The 22796-nt window shown below is 38.6% G+C and overlaps 1 protein-coding gene across 6 annotated transcripts in view; it reads left to right on the top strand.

The window, feature by feature from the left end:
* The window catches only part of LOC581062 (trinucleotide repeat-containing gene 6C protein), a 68509-nt gene extending 56344 nt beyond the window's left edge, over positions 1-12165 (top strand). For 4 of the 6 annotated variants that reach the window (XM_030991801.1, XM_030991806.1, XM_030991832.1 and 1 more), the window contains 6 exons: positions 100-2052; positions 2500-2591; positions 3192-3318; positions 3708-5162; positions 7291-7361; positions 8649-12165. In XM_030991801.1, coding sequence (XP_030847661.1) covers positions 100-2052; positions 2500-2591; positions 3192-3318; positions 3708-5162; positions 7291-7361; positions 8649-9134 — 4184 coding nt within the window. In that variant the 3' untranslated portion in view covers positions 9135-12165. The remainder of the gene's footprint in view (positions 1-99; positions 2053-2499; positions 2592-3191; positions 3319-3707; positions 5163-7290; positions 7362-8648) is intronic. The other 2 variants (XM_030991813.1, XM_030991818.1) reach the window with 2 other exon arrangements.
* The last annotated feature ends 10631 nt before the right edge of the window (positions 12166-22796 follow it).

The following is a 22796-nucleotide window of genomic DNA, read 5'->3' on the forward strand; positions in this document are numbered from 1 at the left end:
TAAAGAATTTCCATGTGATTGAAATTTTCAAACACTTAATATTTTGTAAGGAGTTGATTGATTTATGTATATCTGTCTTTCTTTTTCTTCTGTGTGCAGGCTCCTCTTGGGGATCTAGTAATCCACCAGGTCCAGCAACTCTGACAGGAACATCATCATGGGGAGCTCCACCATCTCAGGCCCCAGGTGGATGGGGTGCAGACCCTTCAGGACAACCGGGTGGACATGATAACAAGCCATGGGGCGGCGGAAACAGCATGCCAGCCACAAGTTCCAGGGGATGGGGTGGTAGCAATATGCCCAATGAAGCTACCGGCACTGGAGGATGGGGAAAGCCTCCTGCTACCGAAGCTCCAGGTGGATGGGGAAATAGACCTCCGACTACTCCAACCAGTGGACCACCACCAGGACCACCACCCCCAGGACCACCTGCAGGATGGAACAAAGAGGGAAACAAAGACAACAACCAACAAGCAGCTCCAGGATGGAACAACCGCCCAAGTGGCCCAGGTGGATGGGGCAACCAGCCCACACAACCTCCCCCTGGACCTCCTGGACCCGGAGGAATGAAGAAAGACCAACCAGACAATGGACAGTCTGGCTGGGGCAAGCCAGCAGGAAATGCCCCTTGGGCTCAGACAGCCAGCAAGGGTACCACTGACCACAGGGGAATGAATCCCGGAGAAACAACTCCTGTAGATCAGGCTTCGATTGTAGCACTAGTGAAGACACCATGGGGAAAGAGGCCAGTCAACCAGGAAGCAAAGTGGGACAAAACAGCCCCTCCACAACCAATGTCAAACCAAGTTGGTACAACAGGCTGGGGATCCCAACCACCAACATCAGACCGACAGTGGGAGAAGGCTGAGCAGCCCAAACAGTCTGCATGGGGCAAACCACACGCTCCACAAACACCAACGGAATCCTCTTGGGGGAGTCAGCCGCCCACATCCGGACCACCACCAAGCTCTCAGTCTTCAGGCTGGGGACCACCCAAAGAGAGAAACGATGGCCAGGATCCTGGTTGGGGTCAACCACCTACTACCAGTGCTCCTTCTGGAATGCCAGGGGGGCCAGGGCCACTTGGACCCCCGCCAGGGAGCCAAGCCTTGGGACCTCCTGGTCAGCCTGGATCTCACGGACCCCCTGGCCAGCCTGGATCTCACGGTCCCCCTGGCCAACCCGGTTCTCACGGACCCCCTGGCCAGCCTGGATCTCACGGACCCCCTGGCCAGCCTGGATCCCATGGACCCCCTGGCCAGCCTGGATCTCACGGACCCCCTGGCCAGCCTGGATCCCATGGACCCCCTGGTCAGCCTGGATCCCACGGACCCCCTGGCCAGCCTGGATCTCACGGACCTCCTGGCCAGCCTGGATCCCACGGACCCCCTGGCCAGCCTGGATCTCATGGACCCCCTTCTGCTCCTAGTTTTAACACTGAGAGATCTAGTCCTCCACAGAAAGACGCCATGGAGACAGGCAGCAATGCCTCGAGCACTACGCCACAGCCATCGGTCGATGAACCTGGACCACCACCTAAGAAGATAGTTGCCACTGGTTGGGGAGAAGCGATCATGATGGAGCGCCAGCAGGGCCAGGGGACTTCTGACAATGGAACCAGCCATTGGGGCGACCCCGGCGACCACAACAAACGCCTCACTCGCCGACAAGCCGGTGGGCACATGCCGCACATGGGTGGCAACCCCCAGAACAGTACTATGCAAGGTCCACCCCCCTCGGGCCCACAAGGTGACGCCGCCATGCCTCCTTCCTCCATGATGCCCAATGCTCCGCCATCACAGTTCAAACCTGACAACCAGTGGGATGACAACAAGAGCAAGCAAGGCAGTTGGGGAGATTACCCTAACCATCGATCCAACAACAACAACAGCGGTGGAAGCATGTGGAACCAACCAGGGAACCAACAAGGGGGCAACAAATGGGATCAGTCTTCCACGCCTTCATGGGGCCCGTCCAGCAGTACTAACGTCAGTACTCAGAATAAGGATTCTATGCAACAAAACTGGCACGATGATAATAGTACTGCCTCAAGTGAGTAGTATTTTTCTTCCCCATTTTGTAACAAATTTTCTTGAAAATATGAAATAGATGCAAATGAGAGGGTATGTTTCTGTCAGCATGGGTGTACCACACGATACATGTGTGAGATTTCTTCAGATTTTTTTCCAAGTTTTACTATTAATTGTTCCATGTTTTGCTGTCTAACCTCTCTACTGTTGATTGCATGTGCAAAAATCTGCACATTTATGAAACAAGAAAATTAATTCCTGCAATAGAAAATTTCGAAAGGAAAGAATTCATAAAGGGACTTTAAACGTTTTTCACTCAGTTTGTGTCAGTAAACTTATCAAGGGCTATATGTTAATGTATCATGATGTTCATTTTCCCATCTTATGAATGCCATCGCAGTCATTCATCCTCCTGTATGTTTAACCATGACTCAAACCGTTTTATGTTTTCTTTTATCATCATCATTAGTTGGTCACTGGGGAGATGAAGAATGGGAGAATCGTTCTCAGAGCAACGAATCATCCATGTCAGGCTGGAGAGGTGGCCCCAAGAAACCCAGGGTAGGTTTATTTGTGTATTGTCATTCCAACCCCCCCCCCCCCCCCCCTATCCCACCTAGCCATCAACAAAATTGCAAAATGTTGACAATTTGTCAGAATTGTGTCGTTAGCAAGATTTTTTTGAAGAAATTTACCTGCAATCCTTTACCGTTAATGCTCTAGTGTCCAGAATGGACACTTGGTTTGGTTGCTCTAATGTCCAAAATGGACACTTGGTTTGCTATTAATACAAGGGTATTATTTTGATGAATATTTATGGACACTTGGTTTGGTTGCTCTAATGTCCAAAATGGACACTTGGTTTGCTATTAATACAAGGGTATTATTTTAATGAATATTTACTATTGATGAAACTATTTATTCTCCATTTCTGTAATGTTCTTCTTAGGAAATATGTTATCCCTTATGCTCTAAACCTTGTACAAGATATTCTTTGTATTTGTTATTACATGCAAACAACTTCAATAGAAACCCTTTGATTAATTTTACTTCCTTAAAAAAAATACAACCCAAAACAGTACATTTATAGTTCCATACATCATTACTAATTTCTCCCCTATTTTTTCCTTCCATCCATGATACGTTTGTATCCATATATAGCCCCCAGGACAGCGTGAATCCAACCACTACATCAGCAAGTTGAAACGACTGATGGATTATGGCTACCCCAAGGAAGTAGCTGAGGTCGCATTGCGCAAACACAACTTTCATTTCGAGACGGCTCTGAGTAAGTGTTGCTTATGACAAATAAAATTCTTGATATTATATTATATGTTTATGGTTTTTGAAAAGCTTGTGATGTGTATCCTCAATGAGATCTATTTTTTTTTTTTTTTTTGGGGGGGGGGAGCATGGATTTGTAATCATATTATGTAGTCATTTTTCTTTCTTCATCCTTGATGGATATGTGTTTGCAGCTGATCTGTACCATGAGCAACATGGGTTGTTTGTAAGGTAGTAGTGCAATGTGAATGCCATAATGAATAGACCTTATTTAATGGTTAGGAAGTGCTCCTCTGCATTACAGTAAAAATTGAGTTCAAATTTTCACTCTGAAACAAAAAAACATTTATATTTCACTCGTAATCGCCTTTCTCTCTCTCTATCTTTGAACAGCTGAGCTTCGTCAGATTTCAGACATGATGGATCAGAGCAAGATGCCGCCAGGGGATGCTGATGATCCTGTCCGACAGATGGCCCGTACCATGAACAACATGGGTATTGGTGACAGTCCAATGTCAACTGGCAGCGACCTGACTAATGCTAACATGCTGCTCAACAACAGCATGCCTGGATCTCTTCCCCTTGGAGGAAAGCCAAGCAACATGATGGGCACACCAGGGTTCATGCCGTCAGGTAGCGTGGGGCAGAGGTTCTCCAGTCAGCAACAGAACCTGCCGATGGGTCAACAGCCGGGTGGTCTCAACCAACAACCCCCGAGAGGACCCTTCAACAATCAGCAGCAGATGATGCAACAACAGCAACATCAGCAGCTGTTCCAGGTCCTGCTCCAGCTGGCTGTACAGAGTGGCATTGTCAACCAGAGCCTTCTTCAGCAGCAGGTTACACCTACACAGATCATGAGCATCGTTCAGCGCTACCCACAGCTTTTGGCCCAAGCCCAAGCTCAGCAGGGTAATCTTCCTCCAGTTGGCGGGGCGAACAGTGTCGGGAAAGGCATGAGTTCTGCACCTAACCGTTCGCAGCAGGAGTTGATGGCACGCTTTGTTCAACAGCAGTTGCTGCAAGGACAGCGGCCTCCAGTGTCTCGTCAGCCATTCCCAACTCGCCCCAAGGTGCGAAGCGATTCTGAGATGTATTCCAACACCACCACCTCCTCAGATCTCCTGGGAAATATCAGCACCATGAATCCTGACATCAATATGCGTGAGCCACTCCAGCAGTCCCGCCTTCAGCATCTGTTCGGCAAGCCTGGAGCAAAGAACTTCCCGCGGTCTAACCGGTCAGAGTCTGTCCCTGGCCTCCCTGACAACAATCGCAGAGGTTCTAACTGGTCTCGCAGCAACTCGCCAACCCCGTCGGATAGTTTGCCCAATAGTGCTGACTCTGCCTTCTCCGATGGAACTGGATGGAACTTTCCTCAGCCTGACAACATCAGCTCCATCAATGACGATGTTCCAGAGTTCATCCCAGGCGTTCCTTGGAACCCACAACCAAGCCTTGATGTTTCCAATGACCCATCAGCTACTCCAGGAATGTACGCCCCTTCCAAGCCCTCTGGACGGGACATTCAGCAGAAGGATGACATATCTGGTATCCTGACACGCCCCATGAAACCCCAGGCCCCATGGTCGTCCAACCAGCCTGGAGGGGGACGCAAGCCCAGCTGGAACTACGAAGGCGGTAGCGGCCAGAACTTTGGCGGAAGTGGAGGGGGAAATGCAGGTTCTCGCTCCAACCAGCTGTGGAATAGTGCCCCAGGAAACCAGCCACGTGCTACCAGACCACCTCCAGGACTGGGTGAGCATCCTCATAGTAATTCCTGGAGAGGAAGTTGGGATGCTCCCTCTGGTAAGAACCCACTAATGCAGGGGCATGCAGTAATGCACAGTGAGTACAAGAACCAACCAAACCATAATCCATCCACGATTACTTCATTTTGATTATTCAAGCTTCTTGTCAGCCAAAGTTCTATATCAAATTTATTTTCAAATACTTTATTTTCAAATTATATCTTCATCATTTTATTTTGACTTGTTTTGAGAGGTGTATTAAATTTGCATGTAGGCCCTATCCCTTTTTGGTACAATCTTTTGTATTTTCCTCAACCCTATACCTTGAAATATATATCCAGATATGCCTCTCTAAACCCAAGTCTCCAATTTTGCTAACTCATTTCCATCGTTTACATTTCCTCCACCACCCACTAAAATCCAGTTATAATTGGTCAACATGTACTCATTCAAACTGTGCTTCCATCTTTTATTTTATTATTTTTTTTGCAATCATCAGCCACTAACATGCCCCCACTGTGTGGGTTACTGCTTTACTTGGGAACATCTTATTTATTTTATTTTATGTTTGCATTTATATGTCAGAGGGAATGTTTAGAAAAGTCTTCATTTGGTTTGCTTACGCTTTTTCTCTCAATGAAACATTGATTTTGTTCGAAAGAATTACAAAGAAACAAAAACAATAAAAACCCTTGACAATGGTAGATTGGAGGAAAAGATCTACTCAACATTTGAGCCTTTTACGTGAAAATAGCTTTTTAATAGCCTTTTAAAAATACATATGTCTGACAGAGAGAAAGCTAAAACAGATTCTACTCTGATGACATTGCAACATCCCATTCTTTACTGAAATCACTCAATGAAATTTGCCTTTTCTGGGTGTTTCCTCTGATGGTGTTTCTAATCATGATATGTACATAGTTGTATGTAAAATTTACTCATGTGTTTTATTAGTAGGGAGGAGTTGAGAGTACACTGGACATGTGTGTACACGCAAGTTTAATTCTTATAATCACATATCTCGTAATACATAGTTGTTCCTATTGGATTTGTGTTCTCTATGGAAGGTTAAAGAGAAGGTTGAGTTCTGGGGAGAGAGAGGTGAAAAATTATTTGTGAGCCTTTTCATTTTTATAATGCAAGTGTGGAAGAACACGAGAGAAAAATGTTCCGTGGAAAGCGTGGTTCTTCAAATGCTTTCATATCCTAATAATATGACATGTAACAGCTTAAAAATGACATCATTTTTATGCCACATGTTTGTGAAGTCCCATATACATCTTTCTGTGTACAGTGCTTGTTACTTTAACCAAGACTGGGCCAAATTCTCACCATGTTGATGATTCCAGAACCAGTACACACCAATACTTACATGCTACATGATCAAATTTTTCTGATCGATTCCACATTGTTTCTTTCACAATTCAATCGCATGATCAGAACTCAACTTTATCTTTAAGTGGTAACGTGGCTTCAGTAGAGAAACGCTTTGCAAATAGGTTGTTCAAGTGTGTTATGTTTATGTATCTTAAGTTCCAGTTGAGCAAGATTAAAGCAGTTTATCAATCTGCTCAGTGTAGAAGAAGAATATGTCATGGTAATCTAGCAAAGAGAAACAATATGACTGTGTAATCGCTCTAAATGATTACAAAAATTGAGCACAAGCTGTCCATTTCAGCCACAATTATACTATCTACTATCTTCATAAGTTTCAAATAGTCTGTTTAAAAAAATCCAGATTACCATTTTCTTTTTCCCCTTCACCTTTGTCTAAAGTCATGTTCTCCGCTTTATAAACTGCCTTTTATTTGCCACTGTCATTTAATTAATATTGCTGGTAGCACGTACAGCAAGTATATTTCACAGTTCGACTATTCTTAAAATTGATGTAACAAAATCATTTCATTCTGTGTTTTCTGTTAATGCCATGTTTTTTAATGATATATTGTTCATCAATATACATGTAAATGGAAAGTGTTTTAAAGAAAAATAGATTAACAGAGTAAAGTACTTTAAACACAAAACTTATGGTCAGTAGATCTGCCCACACGCAACTCCATGTGGCTTCATTATAAACATGTGTTTAGTACATGTATTTATAGTGTTGTATGTGCCTGTAGATGATTGTTGTTTCTTTAACAAAGCTGGTAATACATATCGATTGATTGAGAAGTATGCAGGACTTCATCGGCTTGTACCCTTATGTGTTTATCCTTCATATATAGGATCATCCTGGTCTTCTGGAAATGGTATGTCTGGCGGAAACTCAATCCTCATCTCTGGCGTCACATCTGATGTAAGTATCATCCCTAATGAGGGGTTGGGGGGGGGGGTAGCAGAGATGCCAACTAGTACGGATTTCCCGTAATTTCTACGGGAAATCGGCCGATTACGGGCGGTACGATTTTCATACCATAAATTCCGGATTTTGCAGATTTTGCCGATTTTCAAAATTAGCACTTTAAGGTTTAGCACATTTAAGGTTTAGCACGTACTTTTGACTATTGCAGCGCAGCCATCCTTGAATCCATGCATAGAAATCCCACAGGGCTTCCGATTGGACAATTTGTTATCTAGCACACCCCTTTCAGTGCATACATGTGCATACAACATGTGCTTCGCGAGCGGGGGCCGGGTGAAATACCTCTCTTGGCCGCGCCGCTACCGCCCGCCCATGCCCAGCGCCAGGCCTCGCTACGCTAGCGCCGTGTACACTGTCGGATTTCTCACAGGCTGTCACAGCGTTCGTCGATTTTCGTCGACAATCTGAACTCATGTTGGTTGGATTTAGATATCAATCATCATGTCTTCCACAACTAAGAAGCGTGGCAAGAAGTTACAGACTTTTAAAGAAGAATACAGTAAGAAATGGAAATGCATCGTGTAACACCAACTAATGAACAGGTAGACTATGTTACTTTTATTTAACTTGTTGTGCTATCGCGCTTGCCTGCGGGAGCTGCGCTTGCCAGCGTGCAGAAAAATTTGCGTCGCGCAGAAAATTACGGATTTTGTCTCCAAATTACGGATTTTTAGCCTTATGATTACGGATTTGTGCTCTGAAAGGTTGGCATCCCTGGGGTAGACTCTCATTTATAACAAAAGGAATCTTGCTACTTAAAGTTCAAGTTCAATTGTATTGATCATGCACAATCACATGGCATAAAAATAAATTTCTGACTTTCTCAATTTATATAAAATCAATTAACAGTTGAAGCAAGGATTTAGTTTTTATGTACTTAAATCCTTTTCAGACTGGTGCAAGAGAAGAGCCTATTCTTTCCAGTGTTATTCTTGATAAGATGTTATGGGTTATGGGTGTCTGACGTTATGTTTCTTCTATTGGTCAAGGATTTGGTTGATACAGTCAAACCTGTCTATAGCGACCGCCCAGGGGAAACACAAAAAGTGGTCTTTGTGGACAGGTTCCTTGAGCACATGTTTCAATGAGAAACCATTTTCAAGGAAAACAAAAAATGTGCTTGTTGTAGACAGGTGGTCACTAAAGCAGGTTTGACTGTACTGCTTGAATAAAGTAAACAAATGTACATTTTATTGATGATGGACCTTTGCTATCCTTCAGGTGAATGTGACTGCCCTGAGGAACATCTGTGGACAACAGGGCCAGGTGGATCAGTTCCAGGAGAACCGTGCCCAAGGTTCCGTCATGGTGGCCTACCGCTTCCCCGACGATGCGGCCAAGGCCCTCGCCATCATCTCCTCCGCCTTCCCCAACATCATCGCAGAGCTGGTCTCCCCCAGCGATGCATTCTCCACCCCTGCCTCCTCCTCCTCCTCCGGCTGGCCCCAGGGAGGAGGCAGCAGCGGCGGGAGCAAGTTTGGTAACAGCGTTCTCCCCAGCACCTCCAGTGCCTCTGGCGCCGGCAAGGACGATAGCGGCGGCAGCAAACAAAACTGGAGCGCCGGACTCCCAGGCATGCCAGGAAGCCAGCTGTGGTCTCCAGGCCCCGGTGGATCCATGGGCTGGAGCCCCATGGACGGAGACTCCTCTAGTGCCTCCAACTTCAGCTTCTTGCCTGGAGACCTCCTTGGAGAAGGCACCAACTAAGATGAAGACGTGATCATCGCCAATACCCTTTATGGTGCTACGAAAAAGAAAAAAGAAAAAAAGAAAAAGCCACTCAATACCACTTGATTATTATACCATGTATATGTATATCTTTGTGTATATCTCAAGCACTTGACAATTCAGCCATGATGTATGTATCAATATTAATCTATGTATCGTCTTACATACAAAGGCATGTGTATTGTCGTCACCATCCATCCGTTGCATGCATAAGTAACTTATGCAATTTTATCTTAATGTACTTTGTAAGTAAATTGTGCTCGGGACACTACTGTAGTCAGTGAAATACCTTGTTTTTCATATGAATAACTTTGTACTTGTGTCAATAGACAGTTCTCTTGTATTGCTTTGGTTGAATATCAACCAGGCTAACTATTCATCGATGTCCTTGGAAAGTTTTCTCTCCTTTTTTTCTTCTCCAAAAAACTGCTAACAAGACTTCCAGAATGACAGATGTGTGCATTCGGTGGTGGGGTTTTGGATCAAAACTTTATACTGATTCAACAGCAACTTTTAGCTGCCAAAGAAATTAAAGTAAGATTTGACAATAATAATGTATATATTTATATTTTTCCCTGTTGTTGATGAACTGTTTTTTTTGTGAGGAGTGTTTTTTCGCTGTGCGAAACTTAGCCAAGCTCGTGGCTGTCACTTTTTTTGAGAGACATCCCCAAAGTCAGAACTACCTGGAAGCCATAATCGCAGCTCATTGACAGATTGATCTTGCGTACGACAGTACATGTGCAATGAAATAAATGTGATTCGTTTAAAGATGTATGGAGACACTTTCTCTCTCTCAGATGGAACAGCCTACTGCAAGGAGTCTACAAGCACTAGTTTGAAGAAACAATGATTATGGATTGTTATGGTTCAAAGCAAAGCAAAGCACAAGACAATGAACAAAGTCGAGCCAAGTATACAGGGCATGCACATACACTATAAACAATTGCTACGCATCCATATCTGTGTGCTCCAGTGCGATAATAGCTGAACTAGCTGAAATGTGACTCACGGATTAAGAAAGGAAAGACGGTGCCCTACAAATGAAACATGAAAACTTTTGTGCTATTTGCAGAGATACAAGAAGAGGGTCCTTGGCTCCGTACGGAAAGAAAAGCATGATGACACACGGCTGTGCAGAGTGATAAAAAGACATCTAACCAGGAAAGAAAGTACTCCAACTTGTCTTTGCGACAAGCGATACAGATGAAAAGGATTGTTGGATGTGATGCGGAACGCAAACATGTTCTTGTGACTTAACATAAAGGCGGATGGTGCAACCTACACTGTATTCCAAAGCATTTTTCTTTTAATGTATATTCTGTGTATCGATGACTGATGCAACTGTATGTGTCGTTTTATGAAGATGTAATAAATAGAGCAGCGTACGTCAGCATGTCACATAAAAAACAAACTTGGCTCATCCAAGAGACGACATGGTCGCAAAGTCTTCACTACCAATGCGATTCTTAAGTGCAATTTTTAATTTGGTTTTCCTTGTGCATAACAATGGGGCTTTGTCGCGTAGCCACGCCAAGGCAAACTAGCGTGTGGATGGATGGCATTAACGGAAGAAAACGAAACTAAAACAACCGATAAGTTCAGTCTGCTTCGAATTCCAGGGATGCTCCGCCTTTGACGCGGGATTGGAGACATGGAACCTGGCGAGTATTTTGTATGGGATGGAGACTATTACGGAGTACATTTATTGTGTAATAGAGTCGTGGCTGAACTGTTAACTGAAATTGATCTCCACCACCAGCTGTCAACTTAATGAGAAACTGAGTTGTCTTTCACTCGGATTAACAGTGTAAAGCGTCATTTTGTCTATTTTTGAATACTGCACTTTGTTTTCTGGTCTCACGAGGCATTTTTCCGCACGATTAAGAGAGAGAAAAGTATACGTAGGATTATTTACGAAAGTTTTTTCCTGTAGAGGAGAGCATTAAAGAGACTTTGTTTGGTGGATAAGTAATAAGATAACCATGGTACTCGTTCATGATTGCATTATTATTCTGTAGCTTTATAACTGTTGTCGTCCGTAGCTGTCACTGTGTTTCATTAGCATTTTACAATGTCCAATTGCAAAGCTGCAAATATTTGGGAACAGTATTTGACAGTGCCTACCAATTCAGTCACTCCATTCTGTGAAATTCAAGAGGTATAATGTTCAAAACAAAAACGTTGAAAAAAGTACAAAAAATTTGAAAATTTTAGAACACTATTATGCAAGTAAGGTATATGTGAGTTTCATTTTGTTAAGTCAGCCCTTATTTTGACTATTGATGTGTAATGGCCATAACATTGCATTGTATTGATGATCAAATCTTAATTCATTGTTTGTACACTACTTTTATAAAAATTTTGCATAGGAGATCATTCTGATACGTACATTTATAAATATGTATTTGGCTATAAATATAGAAATATATATATTTCATGTTATATATGTATGTTGATTGTTTATCCATACAAGACATTTTGTTTTGTCAGCACTGATATATTTGTACCTTCGAAATGCTTTTTTTATTTAAATGATTTGCAAACGTTAGGAGAAAGAATGATGGTGATGTTGAAGGAAAAAAAAGAAATAACTTCTGAAATGATGAGAAGAGTAGGTTTTAGTGTCGGTAGGGATTGTATTCAGTTATTTTCAGTGTTTGTCTTTTAGTTAAGTTATCCCCTTATCAGGGAAAGCCACTTATTCCAAAACCAAGTGCAGCTGAGGTTTATGTCTAGACTTTATCTCTTTGTTTTTCTTCTTTCTCCAGAAAAATAATTCCCTTGTGCCGGCTATTTTTTTGTTTTGTTCCTACATGTGACATAAAGAACAAAATAACCCCTAGTTTCAACGTCCTCCACGTAAGAAATTGAATGTGTTCAACCATTACCACTATGCGAAGAATATCACATGTGTATTGTATGACGTACTAGCACTCGACAGCCACTCTTTTGACGTGAATGATGATCAGATAGTTTTGAATGCAGTCTTGCATTACTGTTTTGATTTTAAAAAGACGAGTCACTAAAATCTGAAATTCCGCCGTTTATAGCTATCTTGTAATACTGAATGTAATCAGGTTGCTTAGAGTTTGAGAAAGGTAAGAATACAGCCGCCAACTTTGTGTCTAGTGCCTTTCTATATCAGTGTTTGGTGTTCATCTAAGACGGCCTCCAGGTCGTATTCCAGGCGTAATCGCTAAGCACCGATACACTCCGGTAACATCTCAGTTGTGGTGTTATATCTCAGTCCAGTGCTAGTGCTAGTGCTAGTGCTAGCACCGTTGATTTATAACTCCTGTAAATGTTTTCCTATGAGGAGACTTGGTGTCAACACCCACCATTTGTCTATATGCCAACTAGAAAAGTTTCAGGAAACTGCCTTTTCTCTGTGGTTGGGAATCTGGTCGTAAAATAGCCTGTGTCTTCAGAAAGACTTTCAGAATCGACTTCTAAATGCAACTGTCTCAAAACTGCATTACTACATGCCAAACTGAAACATCTAATAAAGAGTATTACCATTGTTGGACCATGCCTAACAAGAAAGCTAGTAGGTATTCTATACAAGTATCTCATACCATGATTGTTAAATGCCTTCATAACACCTCTACCACTTGAAACCTAAGCTCCCCATCTTCCCAAACTGTACTTGCCACATATGCTGTATATCGAATCAAATCAAATCAGTAGGTCGAACATGGCTTTTAATAGCACAATTACCAGGATAGTATTATCAAGAATTTGGAAATCACCCCCAGCAAGGGAAAGTTTTCAGCAATAACATATGAATGCACTGCTTTATTTCTATTCACGCTGTTCCGTCAAAGATTCAGGTGGTTTCCCCCTCAAACTGCCAGTCGTTATTTAACGCCTCGTTGTCATTGAAATTTGCCAATTCGTTAGGAGTATTCTTTGCAAAAGTGTTTTGAGAAAGTTGTAGTTTTAAGACCGTATTTTGCATGTTGGTCATGCTGTAAGCTGTCTTTTGATCGTACTCCAATCTTGTAGTGATCAAAATCCCTGTTCATTGTTCCGTCTGGTTTAAATTTGGGCAGAACTGGACTGCGTCTTGAATTTCACATATTTTGTCCGGATACAATTAATGATTTTTTTTAAATAAACAGCATGATTGTTTGTGCCCCGCTAAGTTTAAGTACAACTTGTGAGAACACATTCACTCTGTCCAGATTCACCTATACCGTCTTCATGATGATGCTGTGTATTTCCATGAACAGGGCCTTGTAACACAAAGTTTTTGCGGTGAATGGCGAATTTGAAATACCCAGTACCCATTCTGATATGTTAATTGTCAGCCTTGTTAACAGCATGTGCATTCAACAATTATCTTGATTTGCCATTAACATTTTGCAATTGATTGCAAACTTTTTTCAATTCCTTGCAATAATGAAGAACCATCTAGTTATGTTATGCACAGCTGTGATCTAGTAATAGAGCATTCAAATCTCACACATACTCCAGAGTTTACCTCAAAATGTATCTTTTGGAAATTTGCAATCAGAAAGGACCAAACTATATAATACAAACAGCTGTCTCTTATCAGGTGTGAATAAAATTGATTCTTTGGTGGATTTTGAAAACTAGAAATGGGTTTTGTCTTTGGCAATAGTATTTAAGATGACAAGGGGTGTCGGGATGGATGATCTAGGCCAGATCTCTTGATCATGTCTTTGAACGGATGGAGCTTTACCAGAATATATGTAGGACACCTTTTTCCCCCCATTTTCTTTCTGAGATGTTGTCAGTGGTGATATTTCGTGTAGCACTTTTAAACAGTATTATCAATCTTAGACCTGTACTCTATCGACATGAAATAAACTGAAGAGAATATTTGGAACATCAGTACAACGAGAAGGAAAGTTCATGACATCTGCCTGCTTCAATCTTTAATGACTGTTTGATGAGCACATATCTTTCAATTGTTTCTTTCCTTGGGAAGGAACTCTCCAGGCAATGCATGGTCTTTAGAGGTACACCCTTGCAAAGACCTGCTGACGCCCCTCCATGTTTGAGACGTAAGACGATGCCTTCAAGGAGAGGATACCTACCTGAAACGGAGCTAACTCTTCATGTAATGTGAAACAGACATGATGGTCTTCCATGGTTGATTACAGCCATCATTAAAAAAAAAACCATGTAGTCACATGGGTATAATGTCATTACAGTTGTACCAAGCGGATGTATAACAGCAGAAGCATGAACTATGCTTCACTTTTCCAGGAAAGCGCTGTGACAAGCGAACCTGATATGAACAGTTGTGCCGACACATTTGTTTCCAATCTAAGAAGTACGTCAGGATTGTGTGCACATCTTGCTTCAGCTTACAAAGTATTCCATCTCATATTTTTTTTCTATTTTTACCTTGTGCAATCTCTCTGAAACTTTGACGTGGTAGAGAAAATCATTATTTTGTGTAGATACGTTGAAAAGAAAATGACATAAAACAAAAAGAAAAAAAAAATGGTGCCAGTATATTTGCAGGGATTTTGCCATGTATGACACAAATCATGATAAATGCTGTTTTCCTTTTTATTTTTCATCTTCTCTTTCCATAGTCAGAATATAACACAATGTGTGCCACAGAATTTTCTATTATTGGACTACTATGAAATCGGTATATTTGTTTAAAAATAAGTAATGTCTTACTTCTGTCTCTCTTTAAAAAAATAAAATAATAATAACAAAATGCCCAGAACATCACTACTTACTAGTGCTGTGACAAGTTTGAAATAAGAGAAATGACTATCAATTGTGCTGAGATTTTTAGTTTTGTAGGGTATTTTCTGTCAAACTATGCTGACTTTTGATGTCTCCTTGTCCCCTCACCAGTGATCTTTCAGAAATATATTTGCCTTGTCGTCGTCGTCGTATGTAGCTCTTTTAGAAATGTTTTCTTTGTTTAAAATGCAAACAAATACCAAACAGTAATTAGCTAAATTATTGAACTTTAAAAAATGCTATCCCTCTGATGACTGACCAGTACCATCTTGAATAATGATTTATTTATCTAGTGTATTAAAGGGTGTTATGTATCTTAATAGGAGAAAGAATCATGCAATAAGAGAATAACAAACGTTAGGATGCTAGAATTTGATGGAAGCAGTTCATTTCGCTCCGTCGAGCCCCTTTCAGACACGATGCAGTGAATTGTTTTAAAAGAAAACTGCCACTGCAAACTTGGAATAGTTGCTCAAAACAATGACCCCAATGATCATATTGCTGTGGCAGATTTTTTTAAAAGCAGATGACTGCCTCGTTTCCGAACGGGCATTTAGTGCTCATGCTTTTTTTATATGAAGTAATATATTGCATGGATGGCATTGGTTTGTTAAAAGTGGCATTTCCAGTTGTCCACTTTGGGAGCTTTCAACCACTTCAGCCTGTGTTCTTGGGATAGGTTCGGTCAAGACTGGTCAAAGACTGTGGTCCTTGTGGCGATAGAAACTTGCTTAGAGAGTAAAATCAACATGATATTGATGTATATGAGCCTAGGACATAATAGATCTACAGCTTCCTGCTTGTATGTTGTTGAATATCTAGGTTTACTGTTGAAAGTATAACATTTCTTCAGGTATTCTATCTGGTTTTCATCGCTTTGGGCACAGGTCTTTGAGGACACGGTGTAAAGGCCATAATTCTTTCCTTGTCTGTGTTGAACTGCTCTCTTGAGCTTGGGGCTTCTGAGTACAGGGTGATTTTTCATTTCTTTCCATACCAATTCAGTGAATTGATGATAATGCAAATGTTTTTACAGTGAACTAAATTATTGTGGGTTTTTTCATAATCTACTAGTCTATGCTGAAGCGAATATGGGATAACTAAGGAGAGCAGGAGATGTTTACTTTGCAGAGATGAGTAGAGTTGGCTAGGAGAGCCTAGGTGCAAGACAAATTTAAGGGACAAATTTAAGAAGATGCCTTTATTATTGCCAATGTTGTAGTATTATAACCCACCTCCATTTGTGGTGTATATGTGTAAATAAATGTGTGTGTACCGTGTTTAATAAATATTCGTGCACAAGAACTCATTTCTCTTTCATTAGCGCATATCTTAGGGAGCGAATTTTACTGAAAGATCAAAACATTCAGAAAGAAAATATAATTCGTCAAAAGCCATGGGCCTATAGTAACTATAATTTTGTTGTGAAACGATGCTGCCATTTCTATAAAGATTCAGAAAAATTTGTATTGAATACATTGCATGCAGTACAGCTTTTGTTTTTGATTTGTTTTCTTCTGTTTGTGTATATTTTCTTATATAATTCTGCATTTTTAAGGAATTGATTAATATGTGGATTAGCCAGTACCAATACCAAAGGGTGATTTACACCATGTCATGCAACTATAAGGAGTATAGGGTGTTTACTTATGAAGTAATGTCAAACTTAAAAAGAAAATGAAAAAACAACAAAAAAAGCATTGAATCAATTTATGGACAAAATACATGATTTGATCTGACATCTCTGAAATTATTCTGCCTTCTTGAATGTAAATAGTGTAATATCATTACATACGTTAGCATCATTTTTTCGTTCCATTGTGAAATGTTTGAATACATCTTGAGAATATGATGCGATATATATTTTGAGAGATATATATATTTGTTTGTTTCAACTATGCCTGCGAACAGAGACATTTTTATGCTAAATTTCCCTTGTTAGTGCAACACTGAATATATGCGGCTTTTTGTTGCTGCTGTCATTAGTTCTAAGTTTTTGTAGCTCGCCATTAAAAAACTGCGTATTGTGGATTTCAAGGAGAGGTTAACTGTTTTCACGATGCAAATTTCAACCGTGTCCCTCACTTTGGACATGTTGTTTAATATCATTTCAGATTTGTTTTTGATGTCGACTTGAAATTGTTCTCTGTGCACGAAATTGATAATTTTGGAAATGAAGGCAACACAATATGCTAAATCTGCAGTACTTTTGTCTGAATTGAATGTGAAAGTTTGTCCTATTCGGTCTTGCATTCCTCATTTATGTCACTTTGCAACTCAGCATGACCACAAGTCAGTATGCAAAAGAAGAAAAGAAATTGAATGTATTCTTTGAAATCCATCATTTTGTTTCCCTTTTAAAAATATGTTTGTTTTATTTTCTTCTTCTAAAAATCATAAGGCTTTACAATTAATGTTCACAATCACTTGTTCTGTAGACTATAGCTATCTGTTTTAAGACTGTTTTTAGTGAAAAGACAAATTATTTGAAAATCTCCCGTTGTTTTCTCAGGGTTATTTGTGTAATTTCATTTTCTTTCTCTCTTTCTTATCTATCCATACCGACTCAAAGGCACGTGACTTTTTACTCTGTCACATTTCTGCCAAGTCTTTTATACATTTAGAACTGCTTGGATAAGTGACATATAGAGAAATAAGTATTTTAAATTTTCATTCTACATTCAGTATCTATAATTCTTCAGTTATGAAAAGTCAATTACTAAGATGGTTTTGGTATTTTGTAATATTTGGGATATATATATATATATATATATATATATATACGGAACACAAATTTACTGCTTTTTCCTTTGGAAATGTCTTGAATTTGAAATGAATTGTAAAGTTAATTGGGGGAAGAAAAAAACTTGGGCCTATATGGTAATTAGTTTCTAAATTTGTGTAAGTTATTTTTGAATAAATTTAATTTGTTTGTCTTCGTCATAAGCACAGTGTGTAAGACATGCCTCCTGCCAATATTCAGATGTGCTGCCAATTTGGCCTTTTATATCTTCCAACCGTTACTCTTTTTTGTCTTTTTTGTATTGCTGGAGATATGAGCAGAGTCTAGGTATTGTTTCTCTTCTTCCCCCGTCTGTCCCCCATCACTTCACTTGTAATGCTTTCATTGTATTTTATCCAGGATTCGCTCTGAACAGTGCTATTGTCTGTTTTCCAAGGTTTTCTTTTTGTCTCTTACGTGCTGTCCATTCCAACGTTCCTGTTTTTGCCTTGTGAATTCATTCTCTTGTTTCATCTATTAAAAAAAAGAAGAGATCTAATAAATCAAGATTGACACCTATTCTCATTACCACCAAAAAGCGTAGCTGTTCTGTAAAACTAAACTGTGCAAATAATAATATATGTAGTGTGTTGACTATTTACTATTAACACAAATAGCCATAAGTGAAATTGAATGCAATGGTACTGTAGTGGATGTTATTTACCTGAATTTTATCCCTGAATTACGATGTTGACAAAGACAAGGTGATGACAACTTTTAGAGTAAGTTATATATTAAAATTAAGAAAATCTAGTGCGAGAAACAACGAACTGTACACTTCCAATGCATGTGTTGATGTGTATGTAATTCATACTCTTATAGTGCCTATGTGATGGAAGAGAGAGATTTACATGGCAGTCTTCTAACTCACATTTTTTGAGCCATTTAAACATTATGTAACTTGTATTCAACAGGCATTCCGTAGTACTAGTCTCTGTGCCCTTATGCAGAAAAAAAATGTGGAATAGGCAATTTGTAACTTGTAAAGTACAAACGAAAATGTAAAAAGAAAAAATGAAAAAAATGAAAAAGAAAAAAAAAAATATGTAAAAACCGACTTTTGTTTTTATGTCGGGTGCAATTTTGTTCTTGATGCCAATGATAATGAATGAAATAATATCTACCTGATATTTGTTTAATGCCTTATTCACTTAGTCTCATACAGTCTATGTAAGATTACTATATATACTTATATTATACGAAAATGGCTGTTCAATCTTGTGCGATTTTAATTTTGTACTGGTAAGCAAAAAAAAAAAAAAAAACATTAAAAAAAAGAGAAGTTCTTGTATTATATACTTTATATGAATGCTTGATTACAATTGAATGTCGTAACTAAGATTTTTTGAAATGTGGAAGGGGTGATGAGATCAACCTTTCACAAAAAATGTGCCACTTTACGGTACGAAACAGTTCTAAACGCAATCATGATAATTTATGAATGTAATTATCTGGATATGATGTGACAGAAATACTCTTGTTTTCATACTACGGGTGTGTGTCTGTGTTATGTCCAAGGTTGAATATTTGAGAACTTATCTTCCATGATGGAAAGGAATGTGAAAGAAAAAAATCTGAAAAATAAAAAAAAAAAAAAAAAAATGTTGAAAAACAAAACAAAAAGGAGGAAGTGAGAGGAGTTAACCAATGTATAAGTATTATTTCATTAAGATGTCGAGTGTGTGTGAATTTTACGGACACGTATGATTGCATAAAAGTTTTATTCACTTGTGTCTATTAAAGCCAGGTTGTAAACTATTGGAATATCTAATAGCACTCCTTTAAAAGCAAGGGTGGTTTCAAACGTCAAAGTATAGAATTTTATGATGAAAGCTTTTTTTTCTTCTCTTTTCCTTTTGGGTATTTGTACAAATTTGAAGTGGTAGTTGTTTAAAGACCTTGTGTGTGTTTTCAAGCCATTAACCCATCTTGTACCAAGTAAAAAATATATTGTACATTTGTTTTTCATTCTTCAAAACATTGAATAAAAGCATGTATTGTGTATAAAATCCCTTTTACGACCTACTTATATCCGGCAATATGTAGTTCGTAAGAAAGTTTTTGAAATTTGATTTTGATGTTGATGTCAAATCTTATATTTTGCTCCTCTCAATTTTTCACTTGTATGATATTTTTTGAAACTGTTGCAGTAAGATAATCCGTTCATTGATGATGATGCATGTGTATTATATATTATGTCAAAGACAATTTAAAATGAAGTGCATTTTAGTAAGTATTTTTTGTCCTCCTGTGGCATTTTTATAAAGGTCACGCCTTTATGTGCAGCTCTCTGATATTGAAATGAAAGGAAATATTACTTGTTTTGCTATGCCTCTGGCGATCACTGTTTTTGTGATATGTATATCAATAAAATTGCCAAAAAGATTCTAATGCTCAGAAGTTCAAAGTGGTGACACAACATACATGTAAAGTGGTACATTGATTATTTCAGTTTATTTTATTGCTTATTGTATTTTGTTTGTATGCATTCCATGACATAGACGGATCCATGGGAATCGTAGATTGCCAATGTGGGATAAAACTCATGAACTTAAAAGTAGTAGAAATTGAAAATTAGTTAACAGTGTTGTCTTTTTGTGTAAAATAATGATAAATTTAATGATCTTGTACCGTTATTACTTGCCCATCCCCAAAAATCATTTTTGAAGGGGTTCCTCAATCTGACGGTGCTAGTCTACACAATATGTCAGAAAATCAAAGAAAAAAATACAAAAACTAAAAATACAAAAAAAAAAAAAAGTAAAAGTAAAAAAAAGAGTTGATTGATTTTTCAAAGTCTTTCCTTATCACAAACAAAATATTTTGCAAGCATGATAGAACTGTACTGTAAAGCTTATAATGAAATGTGCATGTTTGTGTTGGAATTTGTGTGTATACTGTAATTAATTTTTCTGTTTTGTTTATTGAGGGCGGGAGGGGGAGTCTCGTTCCTTCATGACGAGATGCTTTTTTTTTCTTCTTCTTCTTCCCGAGATGGGAACACGGTGTGTAGTGGATTTATGCGTATTATAACCCTCTGTAGTCTTTATGGTTTTATGTAGTGACCTAGATTGGTATAGCACAATGTAGCAGGTATTAACGATTGTTTCAGGTACTATATATATTATATATATCATCTATATTCATCTTTCACTCTGGCAGGCTGCTCCTCGTCATCTTGTATATAAAGCAATTTGACACGTTTCTTACCAAATAGATTGTTCTCTTTTTTTAAAAATCATTAACATTTAAGCACACTTAAAGTACCTTTATTGCTAAAAAGAAAAAGAGAATCCTTTTAAAAGGTGGCCATGAGCCAACTGCAACTGATATAAATTCAATGACTTAATGGAATACAATCAGAGAAATCATATTCGGGTCTACAATAGCGAGGTCTTTCTTTGGCATTTATAACCAAGTTTTCCAAAAAAGTATAGAATTGCACATTTCCCCCCGTAGTTACTTCACTGATGTTTATAACAATCTTTATTTGTCAATTGTGTACCAATTCTAAAATGTTCACAGATTTGTTCGCATTTGAAAAGCTATGAGAAATTTCAAGATCTCGGAACAAAATCGTTTGACCTGAATTATTATAAAGCCATTATGATAGATCTGATATTAATTTGATATACCTGTCTCACTTTTTCTTCTTTAATTCTTCAGTAGCCTGTATGATAGTCTTGATTTTTTAAATTCTTTCCTTTTTCTGTAGAATAATACAATTACAATATGATCTTCAAATATGCACTAAATTCTGTGTGGCTATGAGCAACGTATTGAGAAAGAAAAAAAATTTGGAAAAAAAAATCCTGCCTTGTTGAAGAAGCAATTAGTGTCATACTAGTATGAAATATGTCTTTGAAATTCATTGTGTGTTGTAAAATGTTGTGATTGATGAAAAAAAATGAAGAAAAAAACCACAAAAAAAAAAGTTTCAACTGAGAAAAACAATGTGTGCAAATGTGTTTTATGTTTTGAAGGCACATGCTATGCAGTTTAGATATAGTTTTGTGTAGCTACTGTGCAATGCACTCACATGTAAAGATACCATTTTGATAGTTTATCTTGAACAGTTTATATACTGTACGTACTACTTTCACTCTCGTATATCTTTATGACTATTGTATTTGTGATAATCAAATGAAAAATAAAAAAAACTGTAATAAGAAGAGGCCTGCTTACTAACTATGCTTCCAAATTGAAGTAATTCTAAACCATCCCAACACTCAAATATGTCAAGGAGAAAAACAAAAAAAGAGAAAGATTGAATCTATATTTAACGGAAGAATTTGTATTTTTGTGTTTTTTCTTTGACAATGAAATTTTGAAATAACTGAAAGATTGTATTAATAGTGTAAGTGTTTTTATGATATGAAATTTTAATGTTTAATTTCTGTTTTTTGTGTGTCTATTAAATGCAACTTTAGAGAATGACTCTGTTTATGATGAATGGAATAACATTTAGGGGACAATGCAAGGTTTATTCATGTATGAGAAGGGAAACCGGTTCATTGTAACGCTTTATCATTATCATTTTTTTAATGCTGCTGTACTTGATAGCATACTGTAATTGTGTAGTAGAAGTAGGCACCTATTTTGTTATGTGTTTTTGGAGTAGAGAGGATACCTTTGGAAGAAAGAACGAACCAACTTGTAGCAATGTATCTGCAGAACAGAAAAAACGGAAATGGAGTGCACTGAACTTGCCAATACTTATCGATTGCTGACTTAAAACAACTTGTATACAAAACTTTGTGATAACCAAAATCAGAGAAATATAAGGGAAAATGTAAGAATTTAAATACTTTGATAATGGGTATGTAAAAAAAAAAAAAAGAGAGACACTTTAATTAAGTCTTGTCAAATCTTGCTGTGAAATCAACTTGATGTGCCTGGTACAAGCAACTTTAACCTAAAGATGTAGTCAACCAATTTTTTTAAAAAATGTCTTCGCATATTCTGTAAAAGTCACATTAATTTTTGTACTTTCTGTTGGATACTCTTACGGGCTTTGCTTACCATGTTTACATGAATGTTCAGGATACGTTGGAACAGAGTGGAGATGAGAAGAACAAAAGAGTATTAGATGGATAACATGAATGAACCCTGCCAGTATGTTT

The sequence above is a fragment of the Strongylocentrotus purpuratus genome, unplaced genomic scaffold, assembly GCF_000002235.5.
Source record: "Strongylocentrotus purpuratus isolate Spur 01 unplaced genomic scaffold, Spur_5.0 spur5_contig_845, whole genome shotgun sequence".
In the NCBI taxonomy this organism is placed as follows: Eukaryota; Metazoa; Echinodermata; class Echinoidea; order Camarodonta; family Strongylocentrotidae; genus Strongylocentrotus; species Strongylocentrotus purpuratus.